Raw genomic sequence first — 20,883 nt, 5'->3', positions numbered from 1 at the left:
TTTAGGAAGATTCCCAGGAGGAAACTACAGAGGTCTATATGAGGGGTCACAAATCCAAATGTCAGCAGAGACAGGCAGTTAATGTAAATGAGGGAAGTGGGAGGATATAAGGCTTTAAGGAGTGGTGGTAACTCTGGCAAAGTGGAGACAATATACCCTGTGTAATGCGAGCAGCCAGTACTCAGCTCTGGTCAATTGTTGCCAGGTTGGAAAGCAACCCAGTGTTAACAGATCTGATTTCTCAAGAGAAGCTGGGCTCCAGGTGTTTATGTAAAATATCTTCCAATTTTAAAAACCGCTGTGCAAGTCAAACACCTTTCCAAGCCTCATAAGATCTGTAGGCCTCCAAGTTGTCACACTGATGCCCAGGAAATATAAACTTAGGGATATGATGGGGGCCAATTACTTTTTTTTTTTGCTCCACCATGGTCACAAATTATTGGTGTTGCAAATGTAAACTGGTCTCCTACCGAAGGAGAGAATGAATAGGCTTGAGGAAACCTAAGAGGTCAGTGTCTTTGCACTGATGAAGGGTTCTTAGATATCCTAAAAGAAATGATCCAGAAAGAAAAGGCACTCAGAAGGTCAAAGAGAACATAAAGCAGAATCAGAGTTTGATTAATAAGTAGATATAACATAGAAATAAAGAGGGAAGGCCCAATCCCTTTTGGGGAGAAAAAAATTAAAGTATGAGATTGTACTCGAAGGAGATAGATTTGGACCTTCTGGAGAAGGGAAAGTAGAACAGCTAACAGGATCATCATGAGGTTTGATGAGCGCCTGTGGGAGTCACAATCAGGTTGTCTTCAAGCAATTAGCATTGGTTAAAGTGCATTCCACGGGATGTTAAAAGGAGAGGCACAGGAAGACAGGGGAGCTCAATCATGGGAAAATTCAAAGTTAAATCTATTTCTTTTCTGTATGATAATGTAGAGCCTTTAGTATACGTAGATTCTAACCTATTGAGACCATGCAAAAGCAGGATAAATTATTTAGTCTCCCAAATTTAGTTGACCACAGAATCCCCATACCCCAGAGCGTCTTGTGAGACCAATATTTTGCTGAATTCACGTTGGTGAAAACCCCTGCGTTAAAGACAAAAAGGAGTAAACATGCTCAAATAACCCATAGACTATTTCTCCCTTCTGGCCATGGGTGTGGGAACAAGTCACTCATCCAGAGGAATCCTGGTTAGTATCTCTGGTGACTCTGGTATCTGGGGTAGGAAACTAAGGGACATGGGGCAGAGGTGATGCTCTAGTCTCTTCCTCAGCCATTAGTCAAGATTTTAGAAGAAACAGGCATGCGTGTATGGGGAACACGAGCTGCTCTGTAACTGAGCTGAGAACGCCTATTCCTCTGGACCATGGATTTGGATGCTGTAATGACAGGCCCCTTGGCAAGGAATTGGGAGCTTGTCACATAAACCAAGAAAAATATTTTTGGCCGGAGACTTGAAGACCAAACAGGAGAGCTTTAAAATGAGATTTAAAGGGGATAAAGTAGAATGTTCAAATGAAACTCTAAAATCACAACCCACAGAGGGGCAGCAGGTGTGAGCTAGAAATATGAGGCCTGGGAAAGGGGGTGCTAAGCAGTTATCGGAGGGACTGGCAGTGGGGTCACATCCACAGTGGAGAGACGTTTGCCAACTGCACAGTGAGGGGGCAAAGTGAACAGGGGAGACAAGCATGACCTCCGAGACAGCAGAGATGTGGTGGGTAGAACACACAGCCAGAACGCCGTGCTAGGTCAGGGTGACAAGTTCACCTGATCACCGTCACTGAAATAGGTGTTAGGAGTGTGTACATAAGTAGAAGAAGTCACAAACGTCCGAGTGGAAGCAAAGCCAAGAGCATACGGATGAGATTTTCAAAAAGGCAAAAAAGAAAGGATTTTGCTGGCAGTGTATACTGCAGTCTTCTCAGGCAGAGGGAGGCTCTGGCTGATGCTTTCCCATTTAAGATTTTTTCAAAGCAGCACAGGAAGAAGATGGAATAAAGATGGGAAGAGGATATTTATTCAGGTATCTGCCCCATCAAATGAATTGTTGACTTGCCTTGCTAACAATTTCATGATTTAAAAGGTAGAGGGAGCAAGGAGGGAACTGCCTTACTCTGTATTTAATTCTGACCAGGAAGCATCCAACTGGCTTATGGTGTAGAAGGCACAGGAAACTTCGGAGAAAGTAACCAGATCATCGTGCAGTTTTATGAAAGCCAAAGGAAGAAATACGATGCATACTTGAGTCGTGCCCTTTCCTCCCCTTCCTACCTCTTCTGCTTCTTACTTCCCTCTGGCAACTCCAGTCCCAGTCTAATCAGAACTCCAGCCCAGACTTCAGGGTGGCCACCAGGGATTTTAGGGTGGAAGAGTCCCCATGTTTCTTTTCCAGGAAGTTGAGGAAAGCAAATATTCTCCAATCCAAATTCAGCAGGAAAGACGTGCCATTTGTATTTCAAGTTGGGACTCAGAATCCATGAGGCCACAAAGCCAGTTTTATACGTGGCAGTGGAGTTCTATTCCTTCATTATTTGAGTGTATGTCAGAGGACCCACGTATACATTCTCAACTAATATTCCCAACAACCCCTGCAAGGTAGGGAATATCATCCCAATTCAAAGATGAAGAAACTAAGGGAAAGAGACTAAATGACTTGCCCAAGGCCGCATAGCAAGTAAGTAACTGACCTGGGGCTGGAACCCAGGCCTTTCTAGCTTCTAACCAGGGCTTTTAGCTCTACCAAGCTGTGTCCAAAACTAGACATTGGATACCTAACAGGCTAATCGCCTTTGGTAGTTACTCTGAGAACCCAATCTCAACATAACATTGTTTCTATGGGAAAATGTGCTCCGAGTGACAAACAACTGGCTTAAGCATGGAACTTTTGTAACCTGACCTATCACAAATGGGGCAGCGCCTCAAACTCAGAAAGGCTGGTCGTGGGAGGGAGAGATATTCAACCAGCACCCCTCAGACACCACGATACCACTCGAGGCCAGCCGTGCATTTGCCAAGAAACAACAGCCCCAAACGCATCTGCAAAATAACCACATAGCACCCACCACAGAAGACAGGTGTGAGGACCCCGTGAGGGGACCCTTTGGCTCCTGAAGCAGCTAGTGAGGGTCCAGCACAAAATAGACACTGGATAAGTGGGGACTGAGGGATTCCCAACAGCTGGGGGTGAGCTGGAGTGGAGGGCACGGAGAGGGAGGGGAAGCTCTGCTGTCTCTCTCGGGGCCTCCCTGGGAATGCTGGTAGCGTGAATTGCGGTAGGGTGAGGGTGTGGACCTGCTTTGGGGGCTCGCCTCCTGCTCCCCGAGACAGTTCCTCAGTTTCTAACCGTGGTTGCTCAGGACCCAGGAAGTGGCCTTCCTCAGCAGGAGCTTCTGAGGGCTTCCTTAGCCTACCTTCTCCAGGTGTTCAGGGCTATGTTCTAATCTGCCGTCCTCCCCACCTCGGCCCTAACCGTCCCTTCCTGCCTTCAGATACCAGCTTCCTGGGCTGATGGATGTGTGAGTGCTGGCAAAACGTAGCTCGGAATCAAAAAGCTGTACAACAGCTAAGCAGTCGTTACAGAACCTTAGAGACCCCACACCCATCTGCCTTTGCCCCTTTCCCTCCGGGAGCAGGATTGCTTTTTGTCCCCGTATTGGATTTTGCTGTCTGAGAACTGTGCGATCGAGCTTATTCAGAGCCCTGTAGCCTCAGCCAAACAGGCCTGAAGGGGATTTTCATTCCACAAATAAATCTTCAAAGGGAGAAAGGATTGCTAAAAACAGCCAAACTCGGTGAGATTTTTTATTTTATTTTTATTTTTATTTTTACGTTTTTGGATGGGGGAAGGTAGCTGTTTTCTCCTGGCAAGGACGGATACTGACTGAAAGACACTCTAGACACTCAGGCCCTCAGGAGAGGAAAACCCTAGCTGCCTCACCAGCTGTCTCTCCTGAGGGTCACCCCCAAAGTGGCAGGACCATGTGGTGGCATTCCCATCACTGTGGTGGTTCTCGAGTCGGGCTTTGGAGAGACCCCGGGGCCTCAGAGCATCAGAGGCCGTGAGTGTGCTCGGTACCCGTGGATGGAGAGCCTGAGAGAAGCCTCCCTGTTTGGACCTGGGTGTGTGCCTGCACACACGTGTGTCTCCGGGTGCTGCACTGGGGGAGGGTCCGGTTTCAGACTTTGGCTGGCTTCGTGCTGGAGTCCTGCCCTTAGCAGGAGATACTGTCGGGTGCCGGGCAGAATTCGGGAGCGCCGACCAAAGGAGACTCTGTCCCTAGTCCACGGAAACAAACTGTCTTGTGTGCAAGAGAAGGGTCACTGCTCAGAGGGAGCAGATTCTCTGCAGTTTAGAATTACCCTTGAAGGGGTAGAGACACTGCTCTGGATGAGGCCAGTGGGTTTGGCCCTTTGTTACTTTGGGGCAAGAGTGGAGACCGGAGACCAACAGGGAGACCCAGACTGCACACTCTGTGGGGAAAAGCACCGCGGGGTCCTGAGCAACGAGCCGGCCAACCTCGAGCTGGAGCTCGTGGCCTTCCCGTGGCCTGAGCAGTAGATGTGATCAAAGCCAGCCCACAGGCAGGCATGAGAATGGCCCGCAGCTTTGCAGTCACCAGCTCTTGTGGCTTTGGCTGACCTTTCCACTTCTCTCAGATGCCTTTGGGGCATAGCCGCAGGAGGAGCGGGGGGGAGTGGAAGCGTAAGGGATAAGGATGGGAAGTTGGGAGCTGGGGTTCGAATTCCAGCCAGTGCATCCTCGAGGACTGGTCTCCGTTTCCTAATCTGTACCCTGAGAAGGCTGCTATGGTTTAGAAAGGAAGCACCATCCAGAGCTGGTATGGAGTGATGGTTCTGCATGCACCCAGATCCTATCCAGTAGTGCACTATTTTTATTTATTCTTCGCCACCAGCCCCCCACCATCGGTGCCATACTGAATAAGATTTCTGTCAGCCATAAGGCTGTTCTAAGTAATCATTCATTTTCCATCTTTATGAATCAACAATATCCATTTGCCATTCAATCAGTTCCTCTGGTTGCCAAGACTAACCGATGTAATTGATTTTATTCCATTTGATGTCACAAAACACTTTAACCCACTAGTTAGTCTGTGCAGTCTTTGTTGTGAGTAAATGCCCAAGTACTATTACATATTAAGAAATGTTGACAGCAACTCATGGACTCCTTCCATACTTTGGAATATTCCTTGGAACCTGTGATCTCCTGGCTGGGAATCCCTGGACCCCGAAGTTCCCTTAAGTGCAAACACTCTGTCATCTGTGATTTTGCAGGTAACTTTTCACACATGAAAATGACTTCAGAAGTGCCTTCATAGGTTATTAAGAGGGTTCGATCTATATACTATAAAATACATGCTAGGCGGGTTTCTCCCTCCTTTCTTGGTCTTTTCATTTTCTTTAGACCCTTCTTGAGCGCTCCCCTCTTTCTTGTTCCCCATACCTCTGCCCACACGCTCCTGGACTCTGGTCTCCAGTCCTCCCGTCCACTCACCACCCTAGATTTTTCTGAGCGCCATGAACACCAGTCTTGTCCCCAGTATGGAAAAAAGCCAGGGAATACCTCGCCCCTTGAGCTGAGCCAAGACAAATCTGTTGGCAGGAACAGCGGGCCCAAGAGTCACACTCAGAGAACAGAAACAGCTATTTATAAAGCCTGCTTCCTGACTGCTGGGGGCTCACTCTCCCTTGTACCAAAGGGGTCACCGCCTCCTCTTGGAAGAGCCCCTGCCATCCACAGCTCTGTGCCTGCAGGTCACCGAGTGCCATTCCAGTGAACAGCGAGAGCAGGGGACAGCATGCAGGGTGGATTCGGTGTGGTGACAAGCTCTCTGATGGGCCAGGGCAGCTGGGTGTGCAGGTAACACAGGTGGCCTCTGCAGCACCTGTGAGGGGACAGTCACTGGTCCCTTACAGGACTGGACATCCTGGCCTTAGAACTAAGCCACCTACCTTGGCTTTTATTTTTCTTTTTGAAACCTTTGATCTAAACTTTAGTTAACACAATTACTAAGCGTCCAAAAGCACTTGGGATTCAAATAATGTAAAATGTTAACAGATAAAGTAGTCTCGGTATTATTGCTAACAGTCGTCATTCAGCTCGAGTTGCATTTGCCCTTCCTGTGTTGCTATCATACCTGTCTGGTTGTGCTAGATTACTATTTTCCTGAATAACCTGGCACCAGTCTACTATCTTTAGTAGTCATAGCAATACCACCACCAGTAACCCAGCAAACCCATGGTATTAGGTGAGATCATTTGTTTTTGTTTTTTAGTTGAGATGAACCTTATGAAAATGTATAGCTAGTGTACTGAAGTAACCTGTTGGCTAGGCATAGTTCTCCCTGGATGTGTAGTTTTTGGCCTATACAGTGTGCTTTTAAAGAGTTGAACTGGTTGCAACTTTAATAATCAGGAGATTTTACATAAAACACATTTCTGGCATCTTTGTAAAAAATGGCAGCTCTGGCAATACTTGGGCCCACACTTCTACACGGCACTGGTTGTGGTGCACGTGGGCCATCCGACCCTACCCTGTATCCTGTTATCTCAGGTTGTTCACGGAGCTTGGAGAAATCTCAGAAATCCATCGTTCTGAGCCCTTCATTATAGGATGAGGAAACTGAGTCTGGGAGTCCCCAAGTAACTCTTGCGGTATCACCTTCTAGTGTGTATGAGAACTGGGGCTGGAGGGGAGTCTCCTGCCCACTGGCCCAGCATGGCCCCCATATCATTCGGCTCCCTCAGCACAACACAGAGCACCATCACGTGGGCAGCATCTGCTTCACTGGGCTGAGAGAGGCCTAACTGACTGATCGAGTCATGACCCACTCAGGGAACCTGATTATCAAAGTCCAAACCACAAAGAGGAATACCTTCACTTCAAGGGCTCCTATTTCTAGAAATAGCTCTAGTGTCTTCTTTGTAGCCTTCTACGTCCAAAGAGATGTTTTCATGTTTTGATGACTTCAAAAGTCTCCTGCCCTTAAAACTTCCTAGATGATCAGAAAAGGGCCACCAGAAGCTCGTTGCCTTTGCTGGTGAAAATGCCCAGCAGCTAGCTTGGTTTTTCTTGTGGACATCCTTGAAGACAGGCTATTCATAGGCTGTCAGGATGGTGACTGAATCCAGCCCTAAATTGCTGACAAATATAAAAGAACATTTTTAATTCGTCTCATTTTCCCCTCATCTGTCAAATGAAAAGATTCAACTGATAATCAATATTATTTTCTTAGAAAGCAGGGGGAAATTAAGAAAGCCCAGAAATAGAATCAACCCATGGTGTCACTGCTGCTGTTTGCCGCTCCTCCATGTGACTGAGAGTCCCTTGGAGCCCAGACAAGGGGCTTCTGCCCCAAGAACAGGTTCACCAGGGTAGTTTAGACCCTGACAGTGAACCTAGGAGTTTCGTGGACCTGGAAACCAGCCTCAGGACAACTGGTTAAGGATTAGTCATCTCCAGCTGAAAGGTGATTATGAGAAGGAAAGAAATGGTGGGCCAAAAAAAACTCAGGAAGAGGGATGCAGAAAAAGCAGTCCAGAAGTCATTAAAACATTGCTAGTTTTATTTTCTTCAAAAAATATTGGCTGCCTGGGATAGACCGGCACACTGCTCCTGCCCTTAGCCCTGCAGCCTTTGGGGAGCGAGTCTCCCAGTGAGTGTGTCTCCTAGCAACCAGATAGAACAGTCAGGGAGCACTTCCCATGTGTTAAACACCTGCTTGGTGCTTTGCATTTGCCACGTGAGCTTCACAACTCTGCTGGGTAGAAAATAACATTCCCATTTTGTAGAAGAAGAAATGAAGGGTCAAAGAACTGAAATAACTTGTCTAACCAGGAAGTGGCAGAGCCAGGCATGAACCCTAGCCTCATGGATTCCAAATGCCATGTTCCTGTACAACTGAAAATGAAACAGACGGAAACCAGTGCCCCATGCAGCAGCAGCAAACCTCCAGCAAGGGCTAAGGGTAAAGTGGCGGGGGAGACATCTTCAAAAGACAAGAGGAATGCTGGCAGTCAGGCTGTCTACTTAGCAGGAAGAGTGGGGGCTTTGTCAAATTACAGGGTATCACATGCCTGTTGGCTTTTACCAAAGGCTTTGGAAAGGTGCTGGTGCTGGTAGAGGGAAAAGGGGAAGGGGAAAAGAGACGATGAGGCAGAGGTGAATTTGCTTCAACCTGTGAATTTCTTATTTGTATCAAGAGTACCTACTCATAGGATTCTTCCAAGAATGGAAAGAGATAATATGTGTAAAATATTTATCAGAGTGCAAAACCAAAAGCCCAAAGCCTCCCTGATGAGAGTCTTTCTCTACTTCCAGATCAACAAATAACCTGTTGATTATGTGATATACAAATCTGCTCTGCCAGTGTAGACAGAACCAAAGAATCCAGATTACTGCTCCCTGGTGTCTCGGTACGCAATGACAGTAGGCTGGGAGCTTGCCTTCCTTCCTGTTTTCAGAGCAGCTGAGAAACATTTAGGGAACCCGGCCTCAGATAGGCCTGCCAGTGAAGTCCTTGGCGACAACCTCCCAACATATACAAAGAGAGGGTCTGTCTTGTCTTCTCTGTGTCACTTGGCCTGTGTCAACCTCACCCCAGGTTGGCCTGAAGACAACCTCCACCTGAGGGCCCACCATTAGTGGGCCTCAATCATGCAGGGTTCTGGGGGTCATCTCCACCTGATCAACCTTTATCCCAAGAGGAGTCTCTTCCTTCTTCTGCCCCTACCCCCATGGCCCCAGCCTTTGTACTTTCAACCATTTTGGTGGCCAGGACAGAGGCAACCAAAGTAATCCTCCTCTATATTATCTAATATAAGGCTAGCGGCAATTTTTCTGAGAAACAAGATATGTGACCTTCATTAGGAAGATAGTACTTTGATTATTGACAGGCCATTGGTGGCATTCAATCAACAAACTTTTAATGTGTATAGGGGATGAGGGCCTATAGACCAAGAGCTGTTCTAGATGATTTTACATGTCTCATTCGGTATCTATAACATTCTGTGAATTAGGTATTTACCCATTTTATGAGTAAGGAGGCTCAGAAAAGTAAAAAAAATGTTCAAAGTTATACAACCCATAAAGGGCAGAGTCAGAATTTGAAGGCAGGGCTCCTCGATTCCATTGTGGGGTCTTTGCATTAGGCCACACTACCCTCTCTTGTTATGAGTGGCCAAAATTGGCCGGCGTTGAAGCTGAAGTTGGAGGTACCCAAGGAACAATTTACGTTTGTCTCCCAGCTTTCCCTGTTTCACTCTGTGTAGGAGATGGTGCAAGTGCACTGCCTCTGCCTCATTTCTGGGTGAGCAGAGAGAATGAAAGGTGCAGGGTGTCCTGGGAGCATCTGGCTTTTCTAGGGATCAATTCTGGTCTCCCTGACTTTCTGAGACTGTGTAGATTCAAGACCAGGAGGTTCCTGTGACAAATCCAATTGAAACTCCTCTAGAACCTCCCTGGCCACTGGGACCTGGGGGAGGGGGGCGGGGGGCGACACACACTCTTCATCAGACAGCATTTCCTAGTGCATGAGGCAACCACTAACACCCCAGGCCCACACCTGCATCCATTTCACAGCCTCGTGAAGGACAACCAGGGCAGCCTAGGCAGTGTAATAGGAGCACACACCACCACACCACACAACATGCAAAAGCATGAGAAGATACCGTGGCAGGGGAGCAAAGCACAGGCTCTGGGGTCCGACAGTCAGGGTTGGGTGTCCCCTCTGCACTTATTTGCTCTGCAACCTTAGGCAACTTACTTCTCCCCCAAGTCTTCCCTGACTTGTAGTAATAGTACCTACTTCACAGGGCTCTTCAGGGAATCGAAAGTGATCGTATACGTGAAATGTTTAGCAGAGTGCAAAACCAAAGAACCATAGGAATAGAATGTATTTACTTCTAACTAAAATGTGCCCGAGTTAAAAGAGGAGAAATAAAAGCTGTCAGATTTCGTCTTTGTTTTTTTTTTTTGGCCGCACCATGCGGCATGCAGGGATCTTAGTTCCCCAACCAGGGATCGAACCCATGCCCCCTGCATTGGGAGCACGGAGTCTTAACCACTGGACCGCCAGGGAAGTCCCAAAAGCTGTCAGATTTTGAACACATAGTTCCCTGTGGGGCAGAGGTTAGCATCTTGGGGAAGCTATTAAAAGTATGTAAACTCTGTGAGGCAGAGATCCTGCCTGTCTTACTCATCACTTATCTCCAGGCCTTTATGCAGTGCCTGGTCCATAGTATGGCTCAATAGATGATGTATGGATGGGTGAATGGATGGATGAGTGCATGTGTGGGTGGGTGGATGGATGGATGGATGGACAGATGAGCCACAACACAAAAGTGCTGTCCTTCAATTACAAAGAGGACTGCCACTGGAGAATTGATCTGCGCCACTCTCTCAGTGAACAGCACCTGCCACCAATCATGCCATCTCAGACAAAAACTTGGGTGTCACTTTGACTATTCTTTCTTACTCACTCCTTACAACAAACCAGCCCTGTCAATTCCACCTCCTGTATTTTAGTTTGTGAATCCCTTCTCTTCTCCTGAGCTCTACTATCACTACCTTTGTTCAGGTCCTTCCCAATTCTCTCCTGGGTTTCTCCTGAGTTTCTACACCACCTAAAAACCATTCTCCAGGCCTCCAGTCTGTACCCACCCCTTGCAGTCCACTCTCCAGACTTGGGACAGAGTGATCTTTAAAAAGCACAAGTCTGTTCAGGTCACTACTGCCACCCCCTATCACCACCCCCACTTAAGGATGGTCCATGACACACTATAGACTTTAAGATAAAGCTCAAACACCTGAACATGGCATCCCAGCCTTTATAATCTTGCTCCTATCTGCCCTTCCAGCCTTATCTGGCCAATCCACCCCTCCTTGAGTTCCAGATCCCCTCCAGCAGGTCTATGCTCTCTCTTACCCTGTGCCATTGCTTGGGCTTTTTCCTCTGCCTAGAATGTTCTTCCTCCACCTTCCCCATTCCTTTCCACATCCTTCGGAACTCATCACCCACCTAGGATGAGTGGTGGTCCCACTAAGCATTGGATGTCCCACCTCCTAGGTGGTCCCAGTGCTTGGCACACGACCCTATGATCTGTTTCCTTGGCTGCCCTTCCCAGGTGTCTGGCCCGTGGAGTGCTGTGTTTTGTTCTTCATTGCACCTAGTGCACCCTATCTAGTCCTGGCACGACGAATATTTCTTGAATAGATAACTACTTTGTCTCACACCAAACGTGCACTTTCTTAAAAGCATATTTGCAATCAACATCATGTCTTTGGACAATCATGTGACCAGTCAAGATAATTAACCAAGGATTAGGGTGTGGTCTGTGACTCTGGAAAAAATCTATTAGATTAGACATGTCGGGAACATGTATTTTTAACCAAAAGTCAAGACACATGATCTGACAAATATGATCACATATTTTTCTGTCCCAGAAAAATTTGAATGTATAATGTCTACGGCTACCCAACCTGATCTGTCATTTAACCTTATTATGTTATCCAAACATGCCAACTCAAAAGACATTGAAATTATAACTGATAAGTAAGTAGCTGACAGTCTTGGTGAGTTTATCATGCAGCAAGCATTATGGGAAGTGCTTTGCAGTCATCCCATTTAATCTTCTCAACTACCCCTTGAAGCGGATCTTTTTATTATCTCCACTTTACAGATCAGGAAACTGAGGCTTAGGTTACACAGCCAGCAATGGACACTTAACCAGCAATGGAAGAGCAGTCTGTCTGATCCTCTCAGTCATTCTGCGATACTGACCTAACCATGACCTCTTAACCTTATTAGGTCATCAGAAGAGCCACTCCTGGGCAAAAATAGCTTGTGGCTTCTGGAAATTTTTATTAAAACTCTAAATCTCCTGGCAATAACTTTCAAAAGTCATGATTCAGACCAGCAGTAATATTTGAAAATGGAATCATAATGCGGGTCTCCTGGCTGCAGAGATGCTCTCATTGCTGGAGGGGCATCCTCAACCTTGACATTTATGACAATCTGTGTTTTTCCTATTACTGGGTCTTTTGCCATCACTGTCTATTGAAAGGCACTGACCCTCATTCTGTCCTCCCTGAGGAATCCTCTCTTTCAGGGTTAATCGGTCTGTCCTCTTCCTTGGCTGTCATTTCACTGGGATCTAGAGCAATGTTTCTCAAAGTCCTGACAGCTGACCACCTGCATAATGATCACCTGGGCACTCATAAAAATGCGTATTCCTGGGCCCCGCCCCACAGCTATCACACAGAATCTCTACAAATGGGACCCCAGGAACTAGCATTTTAATCACATTCGCCAAGTAATTCTTATGAATACTAATGTCTCAGAACCACAAATGTAGTCTCCAGATCCTCACGGCTCCAAGTGTGATCCCTGGACCAGCATTAGCAGCTTATTAGAAAACAAGGAATTCTTATGCCCAAATCCTGAATGACTGAATCAGAATTTGCATTTCAATGAAATCCCCAGGTAGTTTGTATTCACCTTACTGTGCATACAGAGAACTAGCGATCAGAGCAGTGTTTCCTATGTATATCATGGCAGGCATAGAAAACAAAAGCACTTGTTTGGCATCTCTCTCACACAGAAGAGAATGCCAGCTGTGGCATGGGGAGGGGGGGGTGCTCAGCCTGCCCCAGACCCCAACCTGGCCACCCTGAAGGCTGAGGAGATCGGTATCTCAGGCGTACCTGTGCCGCAGCACGCTGGTTGAGAAGCACTGGTCTACTTAAAGCACACCCAGTCCTTCTAACCTTCTTCGTGAGCATAACTCCACAAATCTTGCTTATTCTTATTGCCTTCATCGTTTGTCATTTCTTCTCCTGCATACCAAGAGTCAGAAACCTTCCCAACTAGGTCTTAGAAATCTTCACGCAGTGGGAGGACACAGTCTCATCTTCCAGTTCTAGGTGGACTCTTTGAGAAATGTAGAGGGAAAAGTTTTGTCTGTTATTCTAAACAGTCTGACCTAAGGAATACTAGGAAGAAATAAGAGCCTTCTTGCCTTTGAAGAATGCTCCTTTCCTCTTAGCCCACAGATCTGAGGATGGAGGATCCGCAATATGCAAAGCGGCGTCCTCTCTCCTGAAGAGTGTGCCGAGAAGAATGTGATTTTGTTTAACCCTTCCTCAGCAGAATCTGCCAGCTTATAAACTGGACAGTGTCCCTTCTCTTAGCCAGCCCCTGATAAGGGGATGACAGTTGGCATGGAAGGAATGGAATACCTTCAGAAACACTTCCTGGGGAGACCATCTGATCAAAACGACCAAGTGTCGGGACACACCATCTGACTTCGCAAAGCTCCCAGCTGCGTGGGAACCCCATTGTGGTTTTTTTTTTTTCCCAATAAGGAAAATGTTGAAAATGTTTAAAGTTCAAAATAGTGAGCTCTTCCTTTGAAGCAAACAGAACAAGGATTGTCATAGCCTAAGCAAACACAGTTGAGAAAGAAGTGGGGGGAACTATTGCTAGCAAACAACTCACTTTTTTTCTTCTCTTTCCACCTTGCCTGCAAATCTGTGTCCAATTCTCTGCACTCTGCTTCTCCCAATCAAAGCATAGGCAAAGTAGCACACATTTTAGCTGGTTTAACATTGGGCTGTTCCCCCTCTGTCCTGAGAGTGTACATCGCTCAAGTCTCAAAGGGCTATCTGATCGTCCCTTTGTACCCCAACTATTGAAGTTCCTCTGCGTTAGTAGTAGAAAGGACAGTGACCAGAGAGCATGCTGTCCCTTGCCACCTCTGGTTGACTTTCATGGAACTCCTCCCTTGATCCAGATACAGAGTCAAAGCAGGCCTTTCTCCTGCTCTGACCAGGAAGTTCACAGATCCGTTGGCAGTTCACCCAGAGTAGCCATGATGTCTAAGAAATAAATGGGTTTTTCTCTAAGTTCATAGCAAGAACGGTTGGTTAAAAATCTTCCATCCCTGATCCGATTAACAAGTGCTGAAAACATAAGGCTGGGGACACCGACAGCAGAGCTGTTGTACACGACCATTTCAAACACAGATCACTGAGCCATCTTTCTGCTTCGTGGTCCAGGATGAAGAACAAGCTGTGGTACTTTGAATTCGGCACCTCGGAGACCTTCGCAGCCACCTGCAAGAAACTCCACGACCACATAGAGTTGGAGGTGAGTTCCCAAGACTTGCTGGACCTTGGTTCTGCTCCTGGACTGTTACACACCCTCAGGACATGTCCTGTAGCGTCCTCAAGAGGTGATCCCAAGTGTAGTCCATTGTACATCCATCCTGTTCCCAACACATCCACGGCCTCACTCCCAGGAGGCTCCAGTCATGGGGCCTGCGTTTCTCGGCCCGTCCAGGGAGTCCTGGGGCTCTGAGACCTAGAGGCCCAGCGGACCCAGGGCCGCAGTCCCTTCCGGCCCTCAGCCCTCTCCCCGCTGTAGCCTTGAAAGTTCCCCTTTTCCGAGAGGTGAAGACAGGCGCTGCCCACGCAGGGAGAGGAGCTGCTGTGAGGGTAGAGGCAATGTCCCAAGCCTGGTAAAAGTCTGGGAACTGATGGCCACAGGGCTGAGGGGTCTGGGGTTGAGGCCGGAGGTGACCAGAGATCCCCCAGCTCGCCCGCCGCTGCTCTCAAGGAGCTGACTCACAGGCGCCCAGGGCCGGCTTCGCGGGTGTGCAACCTGCACAGTCGCCCGGAAGGACCCTTGGTTTGATGCTCTTCTGACACTGTCTTGAAATTCTTGATGATTTTTTAGCAAAGGGCCCTGTATCTGCATTTTGAACCAGGCCCCTCCAGTTACGCAGCCGATCCCACTGGTGCACTCGTGCTTTCCTCACTCTGCCGGCACGTGGGGCAGCCTGCCTCAGACGCTTAGCTCGGCAGCTTCCCGTCCTGGCGGATAAGCTGCCCACTTCCCACCTCTCAGCCCGCATCTGCTGGGCTGCTCTCGTGAGGTCTTGTCACTTCTATGAAGAGGTCTGCTTGGTCTCTGGCCACCTGAAAGCCCAACCTTCTCTGCACACCTGCTGTCTCTGCTCTGCGGGACCTCAGGCCCATCGGGTCCCTTGCACATAGTTCTCAGTTTACCAACCCGCACCGCCCGCCCCCCACCCCCAAACCCCTTCCCATGGGATTCAGGCCTGTAGTCTTGTTTTCACTTGAGAAAAACAAGTGAAAGGCGGTCAGAGAGTTCGGCGGGGATGGGCTCCTCTCGGCCCATGGGCTTTGTCCCTAAGCCTGCAGTAGCAGTCAAGGGGGGCCCGGGCATCCCTTGGGGGAGGAGCACTTCGCCTGAAGCAGTGTGGGAAAGCCCTGCCACTCCCTGCAGAAGGGAGCCTGCGCTCACAGGGAGTTTTCACAAACAAAACACAAAGCCAGAGATTCAGTGCTTCTCTTTGACTCATCTGCCTGCCTCTCCCCAGCGGTTGCCGGGTTACCAACCCCAGGGTGGGAGGAGCCGCCCCAGCTAATCCCCTGAACTTTTAGCCGGCTCAGTCAGAGGATAGAGAGGCCCAGGAGCCGGGGGCACATGTCCCCAGGTGGTACCACCTCCACCGGGGAAAGGCTGAGGAGCCCGCCATCCTCTATGGATACGTAAATCCACGGCCAGGGAGCTGCAGGGAAGGAGGAGAGGGCTGGGCTGGAGACTGAACGCGGCTGGAGCTATGTGTGCATTTTTGCTGTTGGCATGATCATCTGCTGGGGTGTCTTTAAATACACCCCAAGTGAGGGACAGCCCTGGCCTAACCGCTGCCAGCTGCAGACACACAGCGACTGCTTGTTCTCCCTGCAGCTGGCCTTGAAACTGTGCCCAGAATAGAGCAGCTCAGCCCCCCTGCCTCTGTGGGCCCCGCCCTGCCAGCTCCCAGCCGGCAGCACCCCGGGTCCCCTCTGAGTCCAATACTCAGCGGCTCTTCTTCAACCGCAGAGGGGGCTGGTGGCCTCTGCAGCGGGGGAGGGTGTTCACACTGTGGGCCGTTGGGGGCTTTGGGAGCACGTCTTATTTTCCTTAGCTCTCCATAATGAGTCTTTTTAGTATTTATTCATGAGGCCAAGGATGGGGGGCTCATATGACAGGCGGCTTCTGACAGCCTGGAGGATTTGGGGCAGGCATCATTTTGTATCCAGGGAGCAGTGGGTGGACGGTCCTGGGTCTTGCAATCCAGAGGAGGTGAAAGAGGCAGAAGGGGGAGGCGTGTGAGTGGCAGGTGTTAGGAGGCTGCAGGGCACCACAGGTAGACGTGAGAGCATCAGGGGCCTCAGGAAGAGCAGTAAGAGAAGGTATGTTAAGTGACCTTCTACATGTGGCCACTGCACACAACAGCCCAGGCCTGGGAGAACCAGCACACTCATCAGTTCAAGGTCAGCGATCCAGGGAATAACCCCACACAGGTATTTATACTACATGTCATCGTTTCCAAAGCCCTACCTCAGCCTTTATTCCAGAGTCACACAACAAGCAGGGAGCTAAGTAGGCCAGGTATTCTTATCCCCTCGTCACAGAAAGCAAGCTGAGGCACGGAGGTTTAGAAAGATAAACAGAAGGGAGAGAAAAGCAACAAGGAAGAGGGAAAAAAAAAATCACAGGCTCTGACTGCCTACTGTAATGTGTCCTCATTTGATACAATAACCCAGTGAGGCAAGTATTATCATATTTTGTTAAATGAGGAAACTGAGGCTCAGATACATTAAGTAACTTGACCAAGATTTCATTGCTGGAAACTTGTAAGACAGGAGATTTTAGGCATCCTGGAAGGAGTTTAGCTTAGAACACAGTAAATAGAGATTGACCTAACAAGCACTAGAAATTCGGCGAATTTTTCAGCATGGACGCACTGTTTCTTCCTCCTTTACTGAATGTGAGACCACTTGGTCCCCTCTCAGCTGGGGCAGCTGGGCAGGTCTGCTGAGAAATGCTTTAAGAGAACAGAGGGCACAGTCCTACCGCTCATTTGAGGAAGGAGGGGGCTCAGGCTGGACAGGAGGAGAGTCAGAGAGGGAAACTGCCTTAAAGTTTACCAAAGGTCTTCCCACAGCATCTCATTTTATTTTGATCCACAGAACATGCAGGGAAGATATTAATGTCCTCACTTTATGGTTGAGGAACCTAAGGCTGAGAGGTTCAGCGACTTGAGAAAGGGCACAAAGGTAAGGGGTTCAGGGGAACAGATAGTAAAGTCTATTTCTAGTTTCGTGTCTGTGTGTCACCTTGGTAAAACTTGGATGGTGAAACTTAAAGCTAAAATGAGCTTATGCAGGGAAGGTCTCCATTGAAAGTCTCTCACAAGGAACACAGCCTGTTTTTCAGAGGCCTGTGGCCTACTGAGGCCTAGAAGACTTGGTCCCTTCTCTGAAATAAAGCTTACAGCCCAGTTGACAGAACATACAAGAAGAGCTGGTTAATATAATACTTACTTAACTAGTGCTAAGGAAACTGGATCCTGGGGCCTTGAGGAGCCACGTGAGCAATCACCCTGGACACTATTTTGGGGTCAAAGACTAAGGCTGGGGAGAAGGTGACTCCAGATCTACTGTTCACCTGCAGATACTTGGTTGGGGGGGACTCAGTGAAAGGGGCTTGGCCCGGACAAGCATTAGCCCTCCTCAGCGGAAGTGTGTTGTCTGGGCCTCAGTATTCTCATCTATAAAATGGGAAGAAAGGGGTTAGCCTACTTCCCAAGGCTATTATTTGGATTAACATTTTCAGGTTTGTTATTTTTTTAAGTTAACTGGCAGTGGTGCTAAGTGCCTCACAGAATCTACAAAGCAGCCCCAAGTGGCAGGTATCATATCACCTTTCCAGAGATGGGGATAGAAGCTAAGAGAAAGCGAGAAGCTCACCTGAGGTCCACAGCCTCTGAGTGGTCAGGTCAGGCTTCAAATCCAGATTTGCCCAAAACTCAGGAGTTTCAGGGCCGTACTGGCACTTTATTCTAGAGCAGAGATTCTCACAGGTATGAGGTATACTTGATCTGCTCGTAGTCACATACTTTTATTTATTTTCACATTTCAGATAACATTAAAAGCAGGCATGAGACTTTTACATTTATGAAAAAGAGAGCAAAAAAATATATATTGCGAATGCATGCTCTAAATGCTTCTTCCATGGGCACACAAAGGAAGCTGTGAAAGTTAGTGCCGTTCCCGGGAAATGGGTGCTCATAAATTGCGGTTGCCTCTAATTAAGAAGCCAGCATGTCACCCACATCGTTGTCATCAGCCCTGGTCTCAACGTCTCTGACTTCCCTTCCCTTCCAAAGCGGCCTTTGATGTTTATTCTAATCTGATTTTACCTGAATAAACGGGTGGGGGAAGGGTGAGGGAGGGACACAGTGAGTCACCTCCTGCACCCCAGGCCCAGAATAGCCTTGCACAGGTTTTGAGCTGTAGTTACATGGAGCAAAAGAGGCAGGCTTCTGCTTGAGCACTTATTTTATTACAAGCTGTGGAAAATTTTCATTTTACTGGTTAAAAATAAGAACTTCCAAAATTCCTTGATATTGTATCTACTTTTAAACAATGTTCACAAGGGAAGGCTAGCCAGCTCCACTAATATGAACCTCTGCATGGGGAAAAAGTGAGTCCAAATGTGGAAGCTGCTTCAAAAAAATCTGTTACCCAGTGTATTTTGGGAATCTCTGCACATCAATTCCCCCCTTTTAATTGAGGATTTTTTTTTTTTTAATACAACAAGGTTTTGAGAACTTTTTAGATCAAACCCTCCCATTTCCCCCTCACTTAGAATTGGTGTTTGTCAATATTTTGTTGTATTCCCTTCAAGTATCTTTGTAACCAAAGAAATAAAATTTTCTGGATGGAGTCGAGTTCCCACAACCCTTTTGTGCTCTGCAGCTTGCCTTTTTCACTCACCGTTAGTTCTTGAGATCTCTCCGTGGTGACATTGCCGGAGCTGGTTCATTTCTTTTACCTACTCTGTGCTGTGGGGCTCCCACACCACGATGGGGAATATCGCACCCCATGACAGGAGAAGGAGCAGAAATGGAAACTCTCAGACACTGCCGGGGGACAGACAGCAGTGGTAAACCACTCTGGAGAGCAGTTTGACAGCAAATGCTGAACTGAAAATGCACCTGTAGGCCAAATGACCCAGCAGGTTCTTCACGTCCTAGACCTGGAGAGTTTCCTGTGCGTGAGTTCACAAGGGGATGAGCATGGAGGTGCAGTGCAGCACTGTTTTATTAAAACAAAACGGAACCAACCCCAAAGACTGTGTTATTCTAACACCTCAAAAAGATAGTGTGAGTGAAAGTACTAAAGGCCACTGAATCATATATTTTAAAATGGTTAATTTTGTGTCAGGTGAATTTCATCTCAATTTTTTAAATGTGATTTTTACAAAAAGCAATGTGCTGGGCACAGTACTAGGGATCTTGAAGCCATATCATGAGATGGGCCCTGTCGATGAGAATCCTAAATTCTAAAACTAATATTTAGCACAGCCATGTGCATGTAAAGAAGCTGAGTAAATAAGGAATCAGATTACTTTAAGATTGAGCAGATATCTTTAGCTACTCCAATCCAGTCAAGTGTCATTATTTTTCAGAAGAGCGAAAACAAGGACTTTACAGGTTCAGTAGCTTGGCCAAGTTCACCCAGCCAGTAAGTGGCAGGAAAGAACCCATGGCTGCCTTGGCATCCACTGGCAATGTTGCACACTCCTCAGTTAGAGGGAAGAGAACTTCAAGCACCTTGGCCTCTTCTGGCATCATCTACACCTTCTCAGCTTGGGCAGGTAGAGCCTTTCAGAGCCTGGAGTAATGAAGGTGGGAACTAGCCAAATGCTCAGCCCATCAACACAGCCGCAGTGATTCCAGGGGAGATGAAACGAAAACGTATTCACGGGGAAGGGAAAGTTGAGAAGAGCATTGCAGGGGATTTTGAGTTCTTAGAAAACAAAAGGTGGCAACCTGATCATGCATCAAACCCTGGAGTCAAAGACTGGAATGGGCCTTAGAGGACATCCTCTGCCGTCTCTGGAGTCCATTCACTTCCTCCATTGAGTCCAGGGGCTCCAACTTTCCAGCAGCATCCTCACTGTGAGGCCACCCAAGGCAGCTCTTGCTCTTCAGATTTCTCCTTCTTGCCCATCCTACGGTTCTCACTGCTCCAAATACCCGACCTCAGTTTCTTCCCGCTCCCTCCTACTACGTGTGCTAAATTCTCTTCTTGATGATAAAAGCTATCCAAATCCATGGTAGAACATTTTAAACCATAGAGAGGCGAAAAGGAAAAGTAACCCACAGTCTCAGCAATCAGGGATCAGTACTGTTCTAATGTTGACCTTATTTCAATCCTGTAATAATATTAGCCTTTGTATCTTTAAAAGCAGGCCTCTGGAGGACCTCTGTGATTCTTTGATTTCCTAAATCTTTATCCATTTTTAAACACAGCTCCATCCTTTCCGTCTCTCTACCTCTTTCAGCCACGCACTGACTATAAGTTTCCTTCACTGATCCTTAAAATCTTTCAGCCTACTACGAAGAAATTGTTTCTGTCAGTTCCTCTTTAAAAATCCCATTGTTTGCTTACAGTTTCTGACACATAACTTTTTCTCTCTTAAATGACCCTCTTTTTTATTCCCTACAAATGCATACCCTGTATTTCGCTTCAAGCCTCCATTCATCCATATGCTTTTATTTTCTTGTTCTTTTCCATTTCCTTTGTTCTTTGTGAATTGCTTTGATTTTCTTTGCCTTCAGACTCCTGGCTACATATGCTTTGTGTCTCCCAAGGACTTCGGAATAATTTTTAGGGATGAATTCTCATGCCTACATTTTCACAAAGCAGGTGGGGGTATATGCAGCACAGTGGATAAATGAGGCCCGAGGAGGTCTCAGGAGACTGAGGCTGGGGGTCACATG

General features: G+C 47.6%; 1 protein-coding gene across 1 annotated transcript in view; it reads left to right on the top strand.

The window, feature by feature from the left end:
* The window catches only part of DGKG (diacylglycerol kinase gamma), a 198,975-nt gene that overhangs the window by 132,162 nt on the left and 45,930 nt on the right, over positions 1-20,883 (top strand). The window contains exon 21 of the mRNA XM_036851756.1: positions 14,078-14,168. Coding sequence (XP_036707651.1) covers positions 14,078-14,168 — 91 coding nt within the window. The remainder of the gene's footprint in view (positions 1-14,077; positions 14,169-20,883) is intronic.

Source organism: Balaenoptera musculus, chromosome 4 (assembly GCF_009873245.2).
Source record: "Balaenoptera musculus isolate JJ_BM4_2016_0621 chromosome 4, mBalMus1.pri.v3, whole genome shotgun sequence".
NCBI lineage: Eukaryota > Metazoa > Chordata > Mammalia > Artiodactyla > Balaenopteridae > Balaenoptera > Balaenoptera musculus.
The sequence above is the reverse complement of the archived record's forward strand: the minus strand, read 5'-3'. Positions and strand labels throughout refer to the sequence as shown.